The sequence below is a fragment of the Amblyraja radiata genome, chromosome 1 (genome assembly GCF_010909765.2).
Source record: "Amblyraja radiata isolate CabotCenter1 chromosome 1, sAmbRad1.1.pri, whole genome shotgun sequence".
Classification (NCBI taxonomy): domain Eukaryota; kingdom Metazoa; phylum Chordata; class Chondrichthyes; order Rajiformes; family Rajidae; genus Amblyraja; species Amblyraja radiata.
This window is the reverse complement of record NC_045956.1, coordinates 62417179-62435488: the sequence shown is the minus strand read 5'-3', so window position 1 is coordinate 62435488 and position 18310 is coordinate 62417179. Positions and strand designations below refer to the sequence as shown.

General features: G+C 43.5%; 1 protein-coding gene, 1 long non-coding RNA gene and 1 pseudogene across 2 annotated transcripts in view; 1 reads left to right on the top strand and 2 right to left on the bottom strand.

Moving 5' to 3' along the window:
* The window catches only part of LOC116979108 (probable E3 ubiquitin-protein ligase HERC3), a 91704-nt gene that overhangs the window by 15636 nt on the left and 57758 nt on the right, over positions 1-18310 (bottom strand). Inside the window, exons 12-15 of the mRNA XM_033030622.1 lie at positions 16757-16843; positions 12583-14433; positions 9496-9636; positions 6063-6229 (exon numbers count right to left, since the gene is read on the bottom strand). Of these exons, the coding sequence (XP_032886513.1) occupies positions 6063-6229; positions 9496-9636; positions 12583-14433; positions 16757-16843 (2246 nt within the window). The remainder of the gene's footprint in view (positions 1-6062; positions 6230-9495; positions 9637-12582; positions 14434-16756; positions 16844-18310) is intronic.
* On the top strand, positions 129-236 carry LOC116983308 (annotated as a pseudogene).
* On the bottom strand, positions 14158-16839 carry LOC116974417. Its single transcript, XR_004412358.1, has 3 exons — positions 16757-16839; positions 14532-14624; positions 14158-14433 (listed from the first exon to the last, which is right to left on the bottom strand). It is a non-coding gene; the product is annotated as an uncharacterized LOC116974417 (long non-coding RNA).

The window sequence follows — 18310 nt, the reverse complement described above, 5'->3', positions numbered from 1 at the left end:
TCATAAGGGATACAGACACTGGACATCAGCAACAGATGGGGTTTTAGCTGCATTGCAAGGGAAGAATTATTATCTACGCATTCCCTTCCTAACAAAATAGGATATGGCGCTTGACGCATCAATCATAGATCAGATCTCGGCTTTTTGGCTAAGATCAAGTATAATATCTGTTCTTATCAAATGTCTGATATGTCCCTTATCTAGGGACCATATATCATAAAATTAAATAAATAAATAAATAAATAGAAATAAATAAAACGATATATTCGTTTTAAGAACAGAAACCTTTTCTATTGATAAGTATATTCGTTTTAAGAACGAAAATGGCAAGCATTGATTCAAAGGATGCTTACAATTTCAGTACCCATAACAGGTGACCACGGACGTTATTTTTATCTAATTGGATGGCTCAGCTCTAGCAGTATAGAGCACTACCTAATGTGTTTACATTAGCACCTAGGTTATTTACAAAATATGACAACCAGCCACACAATGGTAATGGCTTCTTTGGATGACATACTAATTGTGTGGAAACTTAGGACGGGCTGAACAAACGGTAACAGTCACTTAACAATTATTTGGAAACTAGGATCATTATCCATCCAATTAAATCAAAATTAAAGCCTTCAAACTAAAGGGATTATTTGGGGTTCACCATTAACTCAGTTCCTCATGTCAGTAACTTTGCCAACAGAGGTTACAACCTTAATAGAGGCATACAGCAAAATCATTGACATGAGGATAAACCATCCATCAGACTGGTAGCAAGAATATTGGCAACATATGGTTTCCAGCCACATAATTCAGACCCTTACATTATAAAGATTTACAGAGGGCCAAAATATGAGCTCTTAAAATTAATGGTGATCATTTCAATAGAATGATGAAGCCATACAGAAGCCATATTGGAACTAAATGGTGGAAAGATAACATTGGGCATTGCTCCAATCCTATCATTGTCAGCAACCAGTCTATGGTCCTACATATGGATACTATGCACTAGGGCGGTGTGTTACCAATTCCATCTCCAGCTGTGGAGGAAGATGGAATACACAGCAAGCATCATTATTACTAACACTGGGCATAACTACCTGGAAATGTTGGGTGGTTTTTCATGGCCTAAAGTCATGTTGCTCTGGAATATATTAAACAGGTTATTAGATTATAAATTAACAACACTACTGTGGTAGCACATATCAACCACATGGGTGAAAGGGAATCTACATCATGTAACAATCTGGCCAACACAATTTGGCAACCTCATCAGGGGGGGGGGGGGGGGGGTACTAAGGGAAATACTACGAGACTCTGCGTCTGGTGTTTTTAACAGTACCCGACTGACCTACCCAACCATGGTTCTAGGTGGTATTAGGGAATGAGATTAGAACCATGCAGCACCATCCAAAACAGACGGCCAGAGCAATGGACATGATCACAGCGGGCCACAGACAATCAACCTAAAGACAATGTCTAAAATACATAAACTAATGGGAGATGTGTTGCAACCATAATACATCATCCAGCCTGTTTGGAAGCTTTGTTAACCTACAGGGGCTTAGTATTAGTGACATCAACTGTGCCAGAAGTGGCCCATCTACTTACCTATGGCAAGAGAACGGAACAACAGCTTATGAGGGACACTTTTTACGAGAATTCCCCAAAGACCAGGTATTCCCAAATATGGGACATCAGCATCGTCTTAACGTTGTTAAAGAACTGGGCTCCAGCCACAGCGCTGTCATTACAGTTTTTGACATTTTACAAAACTGTCATGCTGATGGCTTAGGTCACGGCACTAAGGACTCAGTCCCTACCAAATTAAGGCTGGATACCTTGACCAGTTCACCAGGCAACTTACACTTCTATATTCAGGAATTAGGGAACTAAACAGACAGGGGTCAGCAGGCCTTAAAATAACATTTTTTAGAGCCTACCCTACAGATGATTGACTGTGTTGTGAGACATCTACAAATATACATGGAACAAACCCAGACCATAAGTGGCACAGAAGAGGAACTTCTCATCAACGACAGACAGCCTCATTAAAGAATAACAGGCCAGGCCAGCTAAATAGCTAACATAGTATTGACATAAGTTGGTGTAAACACTAACTGGGTTAAAATCTCACTCCACCAGGCTGCAGCAACGTCGGCAGCATTTAAATTGGAGGTTCCTATGGATAAAATCCTCAGGACTGCAGGATGGCCATCGGAAAGAACATTCTAAGGATTATAACTAACCTGTAATGGAAACTGGAATTTTTCAGAAACATTGTTAAGTTTCTGTACCATAATTTACCCCAAAAAACAGGGGCTATCAATTATTGTTAACTTTATGGTTATTTATATATATCATATTGATGTTTAATATGTTATCACTATTCTCCCCAAAACCAAGGCAGACGTGATGATGGACTCGTTCCACGGCTTGAATCACAGAGCTTGAAATCTTCATGTAGTCACTCACGTGACTCCGAAGTAAAATAGTAAGATTAAACGAGAACTTACCAGTTCGAAGTTTGATCTGTATTTTATGAGGAGTAACGTTGAGGGAATACATGCCCTCCGCTCCCACCCTTGATCATAAACACAACTGGTATCTTTTCTCTAATCTTACTATGCTTAAGTCATTACACGTATCTGTGATTCACTCCGCTGCTTTGAAGAATGACACACGAGCGTAGTGGCGGGTTCTTCACGTATTCCCTCAACGTTACTCCTCATAAAATACAGATCAAACTTCAAACTGGTAAGTTCTCGTTTAATCTCACTATTAAATACATCTTAAGAAACACTTTTATACATAAAAACAAACTACTTTCTTTTACCTGTCCCCTACATAAAATCCGGCCCCGTTGTCGGCGTTGACGACTTCAGAAGCTGATTTTAAATTCACTCCAGCGATTAACTTGTCGGGCGAATATTTTAAAAAAACACACAGAATGGCCTTCGGAACGATTCTTTAGCAACATCTTGCACTCCAACAAAATATAATTCAGAACCAGGTCGGAAAAAAAACGCGTTTTAACCCAGCCCCCCCCCCCTCAAACACGCCAAAATCGCGCACATGGCCAGTGGCAGAATTGCAGTGCCGCTGAAGGCAAGTATTGTAACATACCTAGCTTATGTGCAATGACAATAAAAGATATTATTATTATTATCATTATTATTATTATTATTATTATTATTATTATTATTATTATTATTATTATTATTATTATTATAAGAGTAACCATCAGCAGTGGGTTTTACTTGCCCAAGGGGGGAAGTGTCTCAGTCAAAGATTGTGATCACAACTCCAAAGTTAAGTCAGTACAGCAGGACATTTCGACACCAAAAAAGATACCAACTGAGGAAGTACAGATATGAGGTAGATTGATGCTGTGAGGCTGCTAAACAGTCACTCTGTACTCAGTCACCTGATTCTGCGGCTTGGCATGAACACTTTAATAACTGGCACTGGCCACTTTAATAACTGGCACTGGCCACTCAAATCAGCTGCCCCGGACATTTTTATGATTGGTTTTACTGTATTTTAATGTTGTTGTTTTACCTGCTTTTAACTATTTATACTGTTCCATCAGGGACTGGATTGTTTTTAGTGTTATTATGTGTGAAATGTTTTAAATTTCATGTGCGATGCTCCGGTATTCCCTGGGAAACGTCTTTTCATTTTGCACTGTACAACTGTTGCTTGCAAGATGACAATAAAGGTTGATTGATTAACAGATTGATTGATTAATTACAGGATTTGTGGTTTACTTTTACATTGTACAAGAGTCGCGACTTCTCGGTTCCGCTTGCAACAAGATACAAAGGTAAGCGTACTTAATAATTAATAATTTTATAGTGTTAATAATTATTAACAATCCAGTGTCTGAAGAAGGGTTTCGGCCCGAAACGTCGCCTATTTCCTTCGCTCCATAGATGCTGCTGCACCCGCTGAGTTTCTCCAGCAATTTTGTGTACCTTTAATAATTTGACACTGGATTGCGACTGTTTGGGTCTTGGCTTAATTGGGTACACAGGTAAGGAAGTAAATGTGTTTAATAGCAGATACTAGCTGCTGGCATCTGTGTGCTGTATGTGTCAAGGTAAGGACAATGAATATATTGACAATTGATACGAGCTGGCGTCCTCTGAATTTTGCACGCAGTGGAGTTCAAAGGTAGTGATAACAAATGTGTTAATGGCGTCTATGTGTATTGGAGGTCTGATGGAAATAACAGTGAGTATGTTAAATAGTCGATAATAGCTATCGTCTCCTGAAACCGCATGGAGCGGAGTTCAAAGGCAGTGAAAATGAATATGTTAAATAACAGATACCAACTGGCAGCTTGTTTTAATGTATTCACGGCTTTTGGGACTTCCACACATCATAGATGAGGCCCTCACTAAGGTCTCCCCAGTATCCCACAGGTCCGCTCTTGCTCCCCCTCCCTCCAGATGCAACAGCCCCCCTTGTCCTCATCTTTCACCCCATCAGCCGTCACATACAGCACAAAATCCTCCAACATTTTCGCCACCTACAACAGAATCCAGCCACATCTTCCCATCTCCACCCCTTTCCGCTTTCTGTAGAGACCGTTCCCTCCGCTATTCCTTGGTTAACTCATCACTTCCAACCCAAACCACCCCCTCCCCAGGTACGTTCCCCTGCAACCGCAGGAGATGCAACACCTGTCCCTTTACCTCCCCCCTCGACACCATCCAAGGACCCAAACAGACATTTCAGGTGAAGCAGAGGTTCACTTGCTCCTCCTCCAACCTCATCTACTGTGTCAGCTGTTCCAGGTGTGGACTTCCATATTTCAGTGAGACCAAGCGCAGGCTCGGCAATCGTTTCATTGAACATCTCCGCTCAGTCCGCCTAGGCCTACCTGATCTCCCAGTTGCTAAACACTTTAACTCCCCCTCCCATTCCCACACTGACCTTTCTGTCCTGGGCCTCTTCCATTGTCAGAGTGAGGCCCAGCGCTAATTGGAGTTACAGCACCTCATATTTTACTTGGGCAGCTTACAACTCAGTGGTATGAATATTGATTTCTCTAACTTCAAGTAACTCTTGCATCCCCACCTCTTACTCTTCCACCTTCTCTTTCCCTTGCCACCCACCTGTGACGCACATTTCTCCCACCTCCAGTCACCCTGTTCCTTTCTCCTCTTCCATACACTCCCATCCCTGAGTCCCCCATCTCCCTTTTGTCCCCCCTCTTTTCCCTCCCTATCCCCTTCCACCCATATCCCTCCCTCCGGCTTTACATTTCACTCCTCCTCTCCTCTCCTTATCTGACATCTTCTTGTCTCCTTGTCACCTGTAGCCTTTGTCACTTACTCCACCCATCTGCCAATCAAATCACCCCCCTCATCTGTATCCAAGCTTTGTCCTTTCCCACCACTTTTCCCGCCTACTCCAATCAGCCTGAAGAAGGGTCCCGACCCGAAACATCATCTGGCCTTTAATTCCCTTCACAGATGCTGCCTGAATAACTGAGTTCCTCCAGCACTTGGTGTTTTGGTAAAGATTCCAGCATCTGTTTCCAGTTTCTTGTGTCTCCGTTCTGATGACTACGTTGGATTGATCAAATGAGACCAATGAAGGTTAATAGCCCAGCTCCATGGCTCTCAACCAGAGTTAACGAAGCATCTGAGACTGGGTTTAGAAGGATGAGAGGAAGACCTCATTAAAACTTACCGAATAGTGAAAGGCCTGGATAGAGTGGATATGATGAGGATGTTTCCACTAGTGGGAGCATCTAGGACCAGAGGCTTTAGCCTCAAAATAAAAAGACAGAAGAAAGGAGGAGGAATTTCTTTAGTCAGAGATTGGTGAATCTGTGGAATTCATTGCCACAGACAGCTGTGGAGGCCAAGAACGGATATTTTTAAGGTAGAGATTGATAGGGTCTTGATTAGTAAGGGTGTCAGGGGTTATGGGGAGAAAGCAGAAGAATGGGGTTGAGACGGAAAGATAGATCAGCCATTATTGAATGGCTGAGTAGACTTGATGGGACGAATGGCCTAATTCTGCTCCTCTGACATAAACTTATGAGCATGACTTACCGGCCGACTGTTGGGGAGAGTTCCTTCAGGTCATCGAGAGTAGGTTGCTCATTTAGCAGCTTCTTGTAGAGGGCCAATGGGAAGTGGAAGTCCGCCTGATAACCATTGTACAGGGCCAGCCAGCAGATAATGCCCAGCAGGCGAAATACATCATTGATTTCTGGCTCCTGTGTGTTTAAAAATGAACAATGTAACCCATTCATCAGCACTCTTTACTTGTCTTGGTGTCACTGATCATAGTCATACGATACGACACGATAGAACTTTATTTATCCCAGGAGGGAAATTAATTTGGCAACAGTCATAAAAAACACAAAATACATGAAACATGAAATTAAAGTGACGTGTGGTAAGGCTTTGGGGATGTGCAAAGATTGAGGAGGTCGGTGAGGGGGGGGTGGGGGTCAGTCTCAGTCCTGGTGCACGCCGTGAAAGAAGGGGGAGAAGTTGTACAGTTTGATAGCCACAGGGAAGAAGGATCTCCTGTGGCCTTCTGTTCTGCATCTTGGTGGAACCAATCTGTTGCTGAAGGTACTCCTCAGGTTGACCAGTGTGTCATGGAGGGGGGTGATCTGTATTGGCCAGAATGCTCCACAGTTTAAGGAGCATCCTCCCCTTCAAGACCACCTCCCATGAATCCAACTCCAACTCCGCCCCCAGGACGGAGCCAGCCTTCCTGATGAGTTTGTTGATCATATTGGCGACCACAGCCTTCTCCCTGGCTGCCACCGAATGGTAGAACATTTGCAGCATCTCACTGCAGACGTTGAAGGAGCGGAGTCTTCTCTAAAAGTACAGGTGGCTCTGTTCCTTCTTGTACAGAGCTTCAGCATTCCTGGACCAGTTCAGTTTATTGTCCAGGTACACTCCCAGGTATTTGTTATCCCTGGTAAACTGCACATCCACACCATTGATGGAGTGTGGAAACAGGCCGTTCGGCCCAACTTGCCCACACTGGCCATCATGTACCATCTACACCGGTCCCACCTGCCTGCATTTGGCCCATATCCCTCTAAACCTGTCCTATCCACGCACCTGTCTAAATGCTTCTTTAACTCTGCGATAGATTTAACGTACCTGCCTCAACTACCTTCACCATACACCCACCACCCATTGTGTGAAAAAAGCTACCCCTCAGATTTCTTTTAAATCATTCCTCTCCTCACCTTAAATGTATGTTCTCTGACCCTCGATTCCTCTACTTTGGGCAAGAGACTCTGTGTGTCTACCTGATCTATTGGACAGGTTGGGAGAGTGGCCTGAAAAGTAGCAGATAGAATACAGCGTAGCAAAGTGTAGAGTCATGCAGTAGGAATAAAGGCATAGACTATTTTCTAAATAGGCAAATAATTTAAAAATCGGAGGTGCAAAGGGACCTGAGAGTGTTGGTGCAGGATTCCCAAAAAGTTAATTTACAGGTCGAATCAGTAGTGATGTAGGCAAATGCAATGCTAACATTTATTTCAGAATTAAATGTATTCTTAGAATACAAAGATGGGGATATAATGCTGAGGCTTTAAAAGGCACTTGTCAGATTGCATCTGTGGTATTGTGAGCAGTTTTGGGCCACATATCTGAGGATGGATGTGCCGGCATTGGAGTGGGTCCAAAGGAGGTTTACGAGAATGATCACTAATGCTAATTGTGTTAGCATATGATGAGTGTTTGCATTGGAGTTTAGAAGAATGATCATTGAAACTGCCCGAATAGCGAAAGACCTGGATAGATTGAATGTAGAGAGGCTGACTCCACTAGTGGGAGTGTCTAGAACCAGAGGCCATAGCCTCAGAATAAAAGGATGTACCTTTAGAAAGGTGATGAGGAGGAATTTCTTTGGTCAGTGGGTGGTGAATCTGTGGAATTCATTGCCACACACGGCTATGGAGGCCAAGCTAATAAGTATTCTTAAGGTGGAGATTGACAGATTCTGATTAGTACGGGTGTCCGGGGTTATGGGGCGAAGGCAGGAGAATGGGGTTGAGAGGGAAAGATAGATCAGCAGTGATTGAATTGCAGTGTTGACTTCATGGGCTGAAGAGTCTAAGTCTGTCCCTGGAACTGATGAAGTTATGAAGCGGGGTGGAGTACAGGCATCAGTCTACATGAAAGGTGGCGAAGTGGAAATGGTCGAGAGCTTCTAGTTCCAAGATGGAAACATCACCAACAATTTGACCTGGTCCAACCACAGTGATATTATGGCCTAGAGAGCACACCCACCTCCAGTTTAAATTCCATTTGGAATATTTTGGAGGACCAGGAAACCAAGAAACCAAGAAACATCCTCAGAAGACATAAGGAAGTTTGACATGTCTCCAATGACTCGTTAATTTCTATGGATGCATTGTGAAAATGTTCCTATTTGGTCCTGATTACCATCTACCTCATTGGAGACTTTTGACTATCTGTAATTGGCCTTTACTGGATTTTATCTCACACTAAAACTTATTTCCTTTATCCTGTATCTATACTCTGAGGACAGCTAGATTGCAACAAAAAAGCTTTTTGTTGTATGTGAGTACACGTGACAATAAGCGAAGCTAAATTAAAAGAAACTAAACTGAACTATCAGAATACATCACAGCTTGGCTGGGCAACTGGGCACTTGAAACTAGCGAGTTCATATCTGGAACTGGCGAGTGGGATTAGAACATAGAACACTACAGCACAAGAACAGGCCTTTCAGCCCACAATGTCTGTGCCAAACATTATCTCCCTCCACAGAGTCACACAGCGAGGAAACAGGCCCTTCAGCACTACTTGCCCACAGCAACCAACATGTCCCATCTACACTAGTCCCACCTGCCAGTGTTTGTCCCAAATCCCTTTAAACTGTCCTATCCATGTACCTGCCTAAATGTTTCTTAAATTTTGGGATAGTGCTTGCCTCAACTACCTCATCCGTCAGCTCGACATACACCCACCACCCTTTGTGTGAAAAAGCTACCCCTCAGATTCCTATTAAATCTAACCTCCCTCACCTTAAACTGATGTCATCTGGTTCTCAGTCCCCCTACTCTGGGTAAGAGTCTCAGTGCGCCTACTCAATCTATTCATGATTTTATACACCTCTGTAAGATCATAACCCATTCTCCATTCTCTTCATATCCATGTATCCATCCAAAGGTCTTTTAAATGCCACTAACGTATCTGCTCCAATTACCACCTCTGCAGCACGTTCCATGCTCTCACCACCCTGTGTGCATTAAAATCACCCCGCATATCTCCCTTAAACTTTGGGCCAAATGCAGGCAAATAGGACCAGCTTTAATATGAATCTGAGGGGCAGCAGAGGGTGGTATGTATATGGAACGAGCTGCCAGAGGAGGTAGTTGAGGCAGGTACAGTAACAATATTTGAAAGGCATTTGGACAGGTACGTGCGTAGGAAAGGGTCAGAGGGAAACAGGACATGTCTACCATTCTGATTCCCTTACCCATTCCGGGAACCAAACAAGTCTGGATTCATCGTATTGCTTGAGAATCTTTGGTCGACTGCAAAATTCCTCGGCAATAACAGAGAAGAACTCCCGTGAAACTCCACCTAGGTCAATGGCTTCCTCACCTGTAAATGTGACCTGAGAAGGTTGGAATGAATGGGAACAGAGTTAAATTTAAAATAACCTTATTTTCTTTCAGATTTGCAGCTTCTCAATTGTCTTCTCTTAAATCCTTTACACAACCACTGTGTATTTAATAAAAGACCTCTGATGGTTATCAAACAATATCTGACCCTCAGCTACATAAAGAGATAGAGAGTAGAAACAAACAACTGCAGGTGCTGGTTAATACACAAAAGACACAAAGTGCTGGAATAACTACGCAGGCCAGGCAACATCTCTGGAGAACATGGGTCTCCAGAGATGTTTTGGGTCGAGGATTGGCAGATGGTTAGAACTGTTTTGGGAAAGCAGCCACCATTGAAGGACATTCTTCAGCGGGTCTTTCCCTCTTCTTCCCACTCCTGTCAAGCAGAAGATGCAGCAGCTTGAAAGCAAACACCGCTAGACTCAGGAACAGCTTCTTCCCCTCTGTTATCAGATTCCTAAATGGTTCTCCGATTAGTTAAGGGGTAGTCATACTCTTCCAACCTACCTCCTAGTGGCCGCTAGACTTTTTCCCTGTAACTTTTCAATGTAGGGGGGCAAAACAGTGGTGCAGTGGTAGAGTTGCTGGGGCACCAGAGGCCCGGGTTCGATCCTGACTATAGATGCTGGCTGTACGGAGTTTGTACGTTCACCCTGTGACCACATGGGTGAACGTACAAATTCATCAGCATTCAACACCATTATACCCTCCAAAGTGATCACCAAACTCGGTAACCTGGGCATCGACCCCTCCCTCTGCAACTGGATATTGGACTTTCTAACCAACAGACTCCAGTCTGTTAGGTTAGACAAGCACACCTCTTCAACCCTCACCCTGAACACCGGCGTTCCACAGGGCTGTGTGCTGAGCCCCCTCCTCTACTCCCTCTTCACCTACGACTGCACCCCTGTACATGGTACTAACACCATCATCAAGTATGCAGATGATACAACGGTGATTGGCCTCATCAGCAACAACGATGAGTCGGCCTATAGGGAGGAGGTCCAGCTCCTAGCAGCATGGTGCGCTGACAACAACCTGGCCCTTAACTCCAAGAAGACCAAGGAGCTCATTGTAGATTTCAGAAAGTCTAGGGGCGGCACGCACACCCCCATCCACATTAACGGGACGGAGGTGGAATGTGTTTCCAGCTTCAGGTTCCTGGGGGTCAACATCTCCGATGACCTCTCTTGGACCCACAATACCTCAACTCTGGTGAAGAAGGCTCACCAGCGTCTCTTCTTCCTGAGGAGACTAAAGAAGGTGCATCTGTCTCCTCAGATTTTGGCGAAATTCTACCGCTGCACCATCGAGAGCATCCTTACCAACTGTATCACAGTATGGTATGGCAACCGCTCCCTCTCCGACCGGAAAGCATTGCAGAGGGTGGTGAAAATTGCCCAAGCATCACCGGTTCCTCACTCCCCTCCATTGAGTCTGTCCAATGCAAGCGATGTCTGCGAAGGGCGCTCAGCATCGTCAAGGACTGCTCTCACCCCAACCACAGACTGTTTACCCTCCTACCATCCGGGAGGCGCTACAGGTCTCTCCGTTGCCGGACCAGCAGGTCCAGGAACAGCTTCTTCCCTGCGGCCCCCCCCTCCCCCCCCGGACACTCCTTCCACCAGGAAAAAAATGATTGCACTACTATGACTGTATGCACGTAAATATATTTATTTATTGCTCATATTCTATGTCGCTCTTCTAGGGAGATGCTAACTGCATTTTGTTGTCTCTGTACTGTACACTGCACAATGACAATAAAGTTTGAATCTGAATCTGAACCTGAATCTTTTCTCCGGGTGCTTCGGTTTCCTCTCACACTCCAAAGACGTAGAAGTTTGCAGGTTAATTGGCTTTGATAAGTTGTAAAATTGTCCCTAGTGTGTGTATGTTAGTGTACGGGATGATTGCTGGACAGTGTGGACAGAGTGGGCTGAAGGGCCTGTTTCCATGCAGTATCGATAAAGTCTAAACTGTAATACTATGACGCGGTAAAACTATATTTTGCATTCTGGTATTTTTCTATTTGTAGTACCTGCTGTACTTGTCCTCATGTATGGTATATCTGATTTGAATGGGTAGCACGCAAATAAAAGCTTTTCACTTTGGTACACACAACAATAATAAGCCAATAGCAACATGTCTTTACATAGCCATACATCATCGAAACAGGCCCTTCAGCCGAACTTGACCACATCGACCAACATGTCCCATCTACACTAGACCCACATGAAATACAGGAAGATCCTCAAGCAATATGAATTACAGATACAGATTAATTTCTTCCCCAAGGAGGTGATTCCCTTTCATATGTTCTAGGAGCAGAATTGGGCCATTTGGCCCATCATGTCTACTCTGCCATTCAATCATGGCTGATCTATCTTTCTTTCTCAACCCCATTCTCCTGCCTTCTCCCCATAACCTGTGACACCCTTACTAATCAAGAATCTGTCAATCTTTGCCTTAAACATATCCATTGATTGGCCTCCACAATTGTTTGGAAATGAGTTCCACAGATTCACCACCCTCTGACTAAAGAAATTCCTCATCTCCTTTCTAAAGGTACGTTCTTTTATTCTGAGGCTGTGCCCTCTGGTCCTAGACTCTCCCACTAGTGGAAACATTCTCTCCACATCCACTCTATCCAGGCCTTTCACAATTAGATAAGTTTCAATGAGGTCCCCCCTCATACTTCTTAAACTCCAGCAGATATGAGCCAGTGCCGTCAAACGCTTATCATATGTTAACCAAATTATTCCTAGGAACATTCTTGTAAACCTCCTTTTATTTTATTAGTACCATAGGGAAACTTAAACTTATTTTTAAGTAAAGTCAGTTGTTATGTAAGCAGGAGAGAGATCGATTTTCACACACCAAGCTCCCAGAAAACAAAAATTAAAATGTGATTTTTATGAAAAAAATGCATATTTTACCTTAAAATAGCCACGCAATGCAGTTGTCTGATAGGATCGTAGTTGTGTCAATGTGTTTTGAAGGATCTCTGTTCTGTTGATAAGTAGAAAAGAGCTGCCAATATTTAAAAGCATATTTATTGCAGCAAGGTGATAGAAATCAATGTCAATGTCTTCATCGTCAAAATAGTAAGCGTCATCATCCCAATCATCCTCTTCAGCAGTTGAATCAAATTCAAAATTGACATCAGAGGAGTGTTCTGAACTAGATAACTCAAGGCTTAGTGCAGGGGCAGGAACGATCCCATTCGAGTCATTAGTGTTACCAGTAGACGTCTCAATAGTCCTGGCAGATGTAGCAATGATTTCGGTCAATGGTTCTGGGTTCCGTGTAGAAATCTCAATCATCCCAGTGGATGTTTCAATGTTCGCAGCACATGTCTCAGTGTTCCCAGTCGATGTTTCAGTGCTCCCATTATCTCCAGCTGAGATTTCAATTATCCCAGTAGATGCCTCAGCGTTCCCAGTGGATGTTTCAATGTTCGCAGCACATGTCTCAGTGTTCCCAGTCAATGTTTCAGTGCTCCCATTATCTCCAGCTGAGGCTTCAATGATCTCAGTAAGTGAATCACTGATCCCAGTTGAGATTTCAATTATCCCAGTAGCTATCTCAGTAGATGTTTCGGAGTTCCCATTTGGTACATCATTCATCCTGGCACATGTCTCAGTGTTTCCAGTCAATGTTTCAGTGCTCCCATTATCTCCAGTTGAGATTTCAATCATCCCAGTAGATATCTCAATGTTCCCAGTGGATGTCTCAGTGCTTGCAGTCAAGACATCATTGATCTGAGTAGGGCCATCAGTGTTCCTCTGTGGGGCATCAACAATCCCGATAGGTTCGTCAGTTACACTGGTAGAAATATCAAACTCCAAACTATGATCGATATCTGTGAATGTACTGTTCTGCATAGAGACTTCAATGTTTGCACTGGAAGCATCAAGAATACTATTAGATGCATCAGTGTTTCCAGCTGAGAGGTCAATGATCCCAGCAGATGCATTAGGGTTCCCAGTTGAGGCTTCAATGTCCCTTGTACGTATTTCTGTGTTCTCATTTGAGACTTCTATGATTCCAGTAGATGTATCGGTATCTTCAGCTGATGCTTCAACAATCCCAGTAGATGTATCAGTATCTCCAGCAGAAGCCTCACTGATCTCAGTAGATGTATCAGTATCTCCAGCAGAAGCCTCAATGATCCCAGTAAATGTATCAGTATCTCCAGCAGAAGCCTCAATGATCCCAGTAGATGTATTAGTATCCCCAGCAGAAGCCTCAACGATCCCGGTAGATGTATCAGTATCCCCAGCAGAAGCCTCAATGATCCCAGTAGATGTATCAGTATCTCCAGCAGAAGCCTCAATGATCCCAGTAGATGTATCAGTATCTCCAGCAGAAGCCTCAATGATCCCAGTAGATGTATCGGTATCTTCAGCTGATGCTTCAATGATCCCAGTAGATGTATTAGTATCCCCAGCAGAAGCCTCAACAATCCCAGTAGATGTATCAGTATCTCCAGCAGAAGCCTCAATGATCCCAGTATATGTATCAGTATCCCCAGCAGAAGCCTCAATGATACCAGTAGATGAATCAGTATCTCCAGCAGAAGCCTCAATGATCCCGGTAGATGTATCAGTATCTCCAGCAGAAGCCTCAATGATCCCAGTGGATGTAACAGTATCTCCAGCAGAAGCAACAATGTTTTCAGTACATGCATCCATTTCTAAACCAGCAGATACATTGATAATCAAAGCAGATGCATTAGTGCTGTTAATATTGCCCAATATTATACCGTAATCAGTGATATTCTTATTCTGCAAGAAATAAAACAACATTAGATTTTTTTTTTCTGGACAATCTAATGAAAAACCTTTAATTGTAATGTAAACCAGATCGATAGAATAAGACTTACATAAATACTCAGCTGACAGATTATCGTGAAAATCTTAATTTTGGTTTCCATATTAAAAATACAAGGGTAGGGAATTAGTTCTAGCAATGCTTTCTGTGAAAATAAAAGGAAATTAACAATTGAGATTTGTACTTTTTCCATTAGTATTTGTAACATTCTGTATTTGACTGTCATCATTTATACCAGTGCTTCTTAAACTGGTGAATGGTTCACCCAAGGATGAATTAAATTATTTTGGGGTGAACTAGAGGGGTGAATGAGGGTGAATGATTTAATTTATTCAGATATTATACACAAGGGAGAATGAGACGAAAATTATAAAAATAAAAGAAAATTTAGTTGAGGGTGAATGAAATTTTGTGATAAAGACTCAAGGGTGAATGAGACTGAAATCGTTTAAGAAACATTGGTTTATACTATGAGCTCTTCTCTCTGTCTTAGCTTGGTGACAGTGCAAAGGACTATGAGCAAATGAAACAAAATACTGTACAGGCAAGGGAGTCCTGCCAAGATGCTTCTGCATAAATGAACCAATAATAAATGTAATAAATGTAAAGAACATAACAGACTGCAGATGCTGGAATATAGAGCAAAAGAAAGAAGGCAGCATCTGTGGAGGGAAATAGACAGGCGATGTTTCTCCCAGTTGCCAAATATTTTAACTCCCCTACCCATTCCCACACTGACCTTTCTGTCCAGGGCCACCTCCATTGCCCAAGACAGTTCACACTTAAATTGGGGGAACAGCTCCACCCGTTTAGCTTGGGTAGCTTACAACCTAATGGTATGAATGTTGAATTCTCAAAATTGTAGGAAATTTCTACAAACACTCCACCGCACCCCCCCCCCGCCCCTCTCCCCCCGCCCCTCTCCCCCCGCCCCTCTCCCCCCGCCCCTCTCCCCCCCACCTTCCCCCACATACTCAGTTAACCAGTTCCACACTTCACAACGATGTATCCCTTTTGCGATCACACCGTCTCTAGCCAACAATCAGCCTATCAGGGAACCTCCCTGCCTGAGGTCATCTGTTGCTGGGGTTGATTTGTCCTGGTCTTTACTTGCTTCCAGTCCCCTTCCCCTCAATCAGTCTGAGGAAGGATCCCAACCCGAAATGTCACATATCCATTTTCTCCAGAGATGCTGCCTGACTCACTGAGTTACTCCAGCACTTTGTGCCAATCTTTGGTATAAACCAGCATTTATAGTTTATTTTTATTACATAGATGATGTTTTGGCCAGGACCTTTCTTGATTATTGGAGTTGAGAGGACATAACTGGTAGAGATAGGGAGGGGAAGGGGTGGTGACATGCTGAGCTCCTCCAGCACTTTGTCTTTTTTACTCAAGATTCCAGCATCTGCAGTTCCTTATGTCTCCCTCCATAGACGCGGTCTGCCCCACTGAGTTCCTCCAGCTTTTTGTTTATTGCTCAAGTAAATTTGTATGTTCTTTTCGCTTTAACAATGTTTTTAACTCGTTCAAAGTGCTGTATTGAAGAGATCTGAAATAAAGTGTGTAGGAAGGAACTGCAGATGCTGGTTTACACCAAACACAGAAATAAAATTGCTTGAGTAACCCAACAGGTCAGGCAGCATCTCTGGAGAAAAGGAATTGGTGACATTTCAGATTGAGACCCTTCTTCAGGCTGAGACCCTGGGGAGAGGGAAACTAGAGATATGAAAAGGTACAAAGAACAAATGAATGAAAAGTATTAAACGAACAAATCAAAGCCAGCACTGATGATCAAGGAAAGGTGGAGCCCACAATGGTCCATTGTTGGCTGTGAAAAAGGTGATAATGAGGGGATATGAATGTTGAAATTAAGCAGGCTGACGGTGAAACTAGTAGGAAGACTAGGGTGGGAAGGGGGGGGGGGAGGGAGGGAAGAGCGAGGGAATGCAAGGGTTACCTGATATTAGAGAAATCAGACTCATACCGCTGGGTTATAAGCTTCCCAAGCGAAACATGAAGTGCTGTTCCTCCAATTTGCGTTTAGCCTCGTTCTGACAATGGAGGAGCTCCAGAACAGAAAGGTCAGTGTGGGAATGGGAGGGGGAGTTAAAGTGTTTGGCAACCGGGAGATCACAAAGGCCAAGGCGGACTGAGCGTAGGTGTTCAGTGAAACTATCGCCCAATCTGTGCTTGGTCTTGCCAATATACAGGAATCCACTCCTAGAAACGCCGATATATAGGAATAAATATTGGGCATCAGTTTTCTGAACTCACACAGTAGACATGTGTGTCACCAAAAACTTCTTGTGCACAGATGTAGAATTTGTTCTCCTGGTATTTAGGCTTTCTGGTGGAATTGATCTGTGAACAGAGAAATAAAAACTCTTACTAAAGTACTTTATTAACATTTTAAATAACTTTTGTAAAGTGTGCAATTAGATTATCTTCAGTAGGCCCTTGGTGAATCCCATGCTAATGTTGACATCAAGAGGTGCATTTTGAGTTCCTTTTGAGTTTTGGCAATCCTGCTGTATGAAAGATGTTGTCAAGCTGGAAAGGGTGCAGAGAGGATTTATGAGGATGTTGCCAGGACTTGAGGGCCTGAGCTAAAGGGAGAGGTTGGGCAGGCTAGGACTTTATTACTTGGAGCACAGGAGGATGAGGGGTGATCTTATAGAGGTGTACAAAATCATGAGGGGAATAGATAGGGTAAATGCAGGTCTTTGAACCAGAATAGGGATATCAAGAATAAGGAGACATTGTTTTAAGGTGAGAGGGGAAAGAGTTAATAAAAAACTGAGAAGTATCGTTTCACTCAGAGGGCGGTGGGTATATGGAACGTGCTGCCAGAGGACGTAGTTGAGGCAGGTACTATAAAAACATTTAAAAGACATTTGGATATGGATAGGAAAGGTTTAGAGGGATAGAGCCAAATGTGGGCAGGTGGGACGAGTGTAGGTGTTGCATCTTGGTTGGCATGGGTATGTTGGGCCGAAGGGCCTGCTTCAATGCTGCATAACTCAATGACTATTCAGTAATGGTTATATAACCATTGTATTTTACTTCAGAGTCACGTGATTGACTACGTAAAGAAGGCCCGTCATATCGTCAGACGCATTGCGCTGCGACTGCGGTAGGAGGTGCAGAGCCCTCCAAGCGATGAGTGAAAGAAAACCTGAAGGCAAGTACTTTTACTTTCACTTTCAGGCTGCTTTTCCTCCGTGGAGACTGCTTGCAGAGAACACAGGCAAGTCTTATTATGGGGAAAAGTGGGAGAAATAAGGGAAAGCGCACCGCAGTAAGCACTCAAGAAGACAAAATGTCTGAGAGTAGCGGGCGCCCAACTAAAAAGTCGGCGGTAGAAAAACCAGCAACTTCTAAAACGGGAGAAAAAAGCCCCGTTGAAACGCCCACAGGGAGTAAGGCCAAAAAGAAAACAAACAGGCCAATAGACTCGGACGAGTCGGAACCAGAGGTTATGTCAGACCGAGTTTCACAATTGGAATTCCTCATGGGGAAAATGATATATAAAGGCAAACTTCAGAAGGAGTATAAAAAACGCGGGCCTATAGGAGAGCCAGCGTATGGAACACCCAGGAGAGGTCCTGGGAAATGTTGGCCTAGAAGTGAGCCAGCGACCGAAATGCCTGATGATGATGAATAGTATGTTGGCCTAGCACAGAGCCAGCAACAGAAATGTCTGAAAGACAATACAGACGTTGGTCTACAGGAGAGCCAGCGTATGAAGCAGCATCCAAAAGAGGGCTGCCAGAATATGGTTCTATGGAAGAGCCTGAGATACCCAAAAAAGGGTTGACTAAGCGTAGG